A 3,375-nucleotide genomic window follows, 5' to 3' on the forward strand; every position below is an offset into this window, starting at 1 on the left:
CAGATAAATACCAATATCTGATTGCACTGACATAGGAAGAGTATGTAGAAACACATAACATTGCATCCTTTCATATCATTTAACTGCACATACACTTGTGTGATGGGATAAGGAAGACCGGCAAACTTAGGGGCTGCTGTAAGATGCCCTAGACAGTCACTATTCATTGGGCTGGTGGGGGGCAGTGTGACATAACCAACTGTATAAGTTGGATGAAACCAAGAGATATTTCTGTTTATGCTGAAATGTACCCCCTGCCCCCCTCCTACCTGTTGTAGCAAATGCATTGTGTAGGTTAATCTCATCTAGGTGTGTATTGTGTGTAGCCAGCCGGCTCTGTCTGGCCCTCCCCATGTAATTGCCCCTATTGTGAGGGCACACAGAGCCAGACCCCATAGTGACACAATACACATAGTTACCCCTTGTGAGAGCAGTGCTCTGTCTAGTAAATGCAAAAGACTGAACTGGGCATGCTCACTAGGTGGCTTCCCATAGGCCCAGTGGGATTAGCTATGATTGGCCCCTCTGGAAGCTGCCTTTGGGTTGGCAGAAGGAGCCAAATCCTGTTTTGGTTTTACGACAGGGGCTGTTCCCTTTCTGGCTACAAAGGTGGCTGCCAAGAGTTCCAAGGAGCCTTTTGTCTGGGGTGTAACCTTAGCTACGGCAGGACCCCCTCCCCTGTGTTCCCCTGGAATCTACCTTAGCTGCGGCAAGAAGATTCCCCCCAACTGTGTGTATTTCCCTATTCCCTAAGGAACAAGAGTGCAGGCTGGCTACCACCTACTGGCTTATGGAAACCTGCTGATGGCTACTTGCCATTTCTCCAATAAACGCCTCATCCTGTGATACCAACCGTTTGCTCTTTGGGTCCTGCCCTATGTCTGGGAACTCACGGCCCTGAGGTTGTGACATAATTTGGTGGCAGCGGTGGGATAGGATCCCAGGACCCAAAAGGCACCATGAGCACCCCACCTGGATTCTACGCTGACCCATTGGATCTCTTCGCTTGCATGGATTACTCCTGGACTCCAGAGATCCCTACTGATCCCAGAGAGAGGACCCTGTTCTGGCTGAGATGTGAGTCACTGGGACTATCTGGGGATGAGGGTCTGGCATATGGAGTAGGGCAGTTAGTGGCAGGAGAGGCAGACCTGGAGGATGGGTACTATGTTCTGCAGCGCACCATGCACCAACCAGGTGGGAGATATTGGCACAGTCCCTATACAGTGCTCCCGCTTCCCTGTAGCTTGGCGGAATGGCACGGCCAATGGGAGAGGCTGAATTTCTGTGACTATAGCACCTTTGTGGGTAACCCAGAGGGGGAATTCCATACCCTCTATGCACAGCGCTTCTTTTATATAGGAATGAATGATACAGAGGAACGGAGGGACTGGCTTGCTGACCTGGTGTATCAGGAACTGGAATTGATAAAAGAGTATGGAAGTATCCAGGAATTGGAAAACCAACGCAAGGAAGCACTGAGGGTATGTGCACCATCTTTTTGTGGTTTTCAGCAGGCACAGCCATGTCTTGGTACTGTAGGTCCAAAAGACTTTCACTTACACCCCAGTACAGTCAGTGCCGGGGTGGGGGAGGAACAAAAAGCTTCCCAAACAACTTTATTTTGGTCCCCAAGGGAAATCCCTGTTTGTGAGGAGTTCAGTGGTTGTGTTACCCCTGAGCTGGCAGAACCGGAGAGTGGGTGCTGCCACTTTAAAGGCTTGGCAGAGGCTGAGGCCTCCCCAAGTGAAATCCCTGTTTGTGAGGAGTTCAGGGATTGCGTTGCCCCTGGGCTGGCAGAACCGGAGAGTGGGTGCTGCCACTTTAAAGGCTTGGCAGAGGCTGAGGCCTCCCCAAGTGAAATCCCAGTCTGTATGGAGTCCAGTGGTTGTGTTACCCCTGGGCTGGCAGAACCGGAGAGTGGGTGCTGCCACTTTAAAGGCTTGGCAGAGGCTGAGGCCTCCCCGAGTGAAAACCCTAATTGTGTGGAGCCTGGAGCTGCTCAGTTTGAAAAAAGCTCCAAGGAGGGAAGAGATGAGGATTCCCCACTACCTGAGTTGTTGCTGGCTGGAGAGGACCAGGAACAGGACCAAGAGGAAAGCATTGCTCAGGATTCCCCAATGTCTATCAGAGCAGTCAGTTCTGGGAATGGAGTAAGGGGCACCCGAAAAGCACAACGTGTAACCAGGGCAGTTGTTCCGGAAACCCCCTCTGGCAGACAACAAGGCCAGAGAATTACCCCACAGAGAAATAAAACACTGGTGAGTCCCCGTGCTGTCCCTACAATATCTCCCAGATGGAGGGGTCCCCCATTGTGTAATGTTACAGGGACCGGGGCCTTGAGAGAGGTTGGGTGGAACTTAGAATTAAAGAAAAGACAGGGGGATAAACATTTGTCTAATACTCTTTGGGGTCCACTGGTCATTGGGGTCACTTGAAGATGAGTCACCTTGGCCTGACTGCTTGGGGGGGGAATACAGACTGTACCACCTGGGATTGTTCCCTTCTCCCTGGAAGGCCCCTTTATTGTCCCGGAGGCCAGAACTGTGACATTACAGGGTTGCCCATATGGAGGAGAGAGGGTTAATGACGGCCGCCCTGAAATATCCCTCTTAGATCCTGTGGGTTCTGTTTACACCCCATCTTTTTATTCCTGTTTTGCCAATATGCCCCCCCCCCCCCCCAAGGAACTAAAGACTTTTGCTAAGTGACTTTGGGAAACTGCACCAACTGCTGCCCCCTACTGTGTGTAAGGGGCCCAGCCACTAAGGGCTGTCTGGGAGGGGGAGAGAATACAGTAACTCTGGGACAGATACAAATTAGGACTCTAAAGTAACATTTTTCTTTCTTATTATGGATATTTTGCCTTATGGGAATTGGCTAGTGAGGCTGCTGGGAACCTGTGTAGGCCCCCAGCAGGCTCACTATTTGGGAAGGGGGAGAAATGTGACATAACCAACTGTATAAGTTGGATGAAACCAAGAGATATTTCTGTTTATGCTGAAATGTACCCCCTGCCCCCCTCCTACCTGTTGTAGCAGATGCATTGTGTAGGTTAATCTCATCTAGGTGTGTATTGTGTGTAGCCAGCCGGCTCTGTCTGGCCCTCCCCATGTAATTGCCCCTATTGTGAGGGCACACAGAGCCAGACCCCATAGTGACACAATACACATAGTTACCCCTTGTGAGAGCAGTGCTCTGTCTAGTAAATGCAAAAGACTGAACTGGGCATGCTCACTAGGTGGCTTCCCATAGGCCCAGTGGGATTAGCTATGATTGGCCCCTCTGGAAGCTGCCTTTGGGTTGGCAGAAGGAGCCAAATACTGTTTTGGTTTTACGACAGGGGCTGTTCCCTTTCTGGCTACAAAGGTGGCT

General features: G+C 50.9%; 1 protein-coding gene across 1 annotated transcript; it reads left to right on the top strand.

The window, feature by feature from the left end:
* Positions 1 to 835: 835 nt before the first annotated feature.
* Positions 836 to 2,899, top strand: LOC100484994. Its single transcript, XM_012963804.3, has one exon. The coding sequence runs from the start codon at positions 960 to 962 to the stop codon at positions 2,436 to 2,438; it is 1,479 nt and encodes a 492-aa protein (XP_012819258.1). The 5' UTR covers positions 836 to 959; the 3' UTR covers positions 2,439 to 2,899.
* Positions 2,900 to 3,375: the final 476 nt, after the last annotated feature.

Source organism: Xenopus tropicalis, chromosome 5 (assembly GCF_000004195.4).
Source record: "Xenopus tropicalis strain Nigerian chromosome 5, UCB_Xtro_10.0, whole genome shotgun sequence".
Classification (NCBI taxonomy): domain Eukaryota; kingdom Metazoa; phylum Chordata; class Amphibia; order Anura; family Pipidae; genus Xenopus; species Xenopus tropicalis.

Bases quoted from the DNA above. Each gene is read 5' to 3' on its own strand.
- LOC100484994 (XM_012963804.3), top strand. From the start codon at position 960: ATGAGCACCCCACCTGGATTCTACGCTGACCCATTGGATCTCTTCGCT.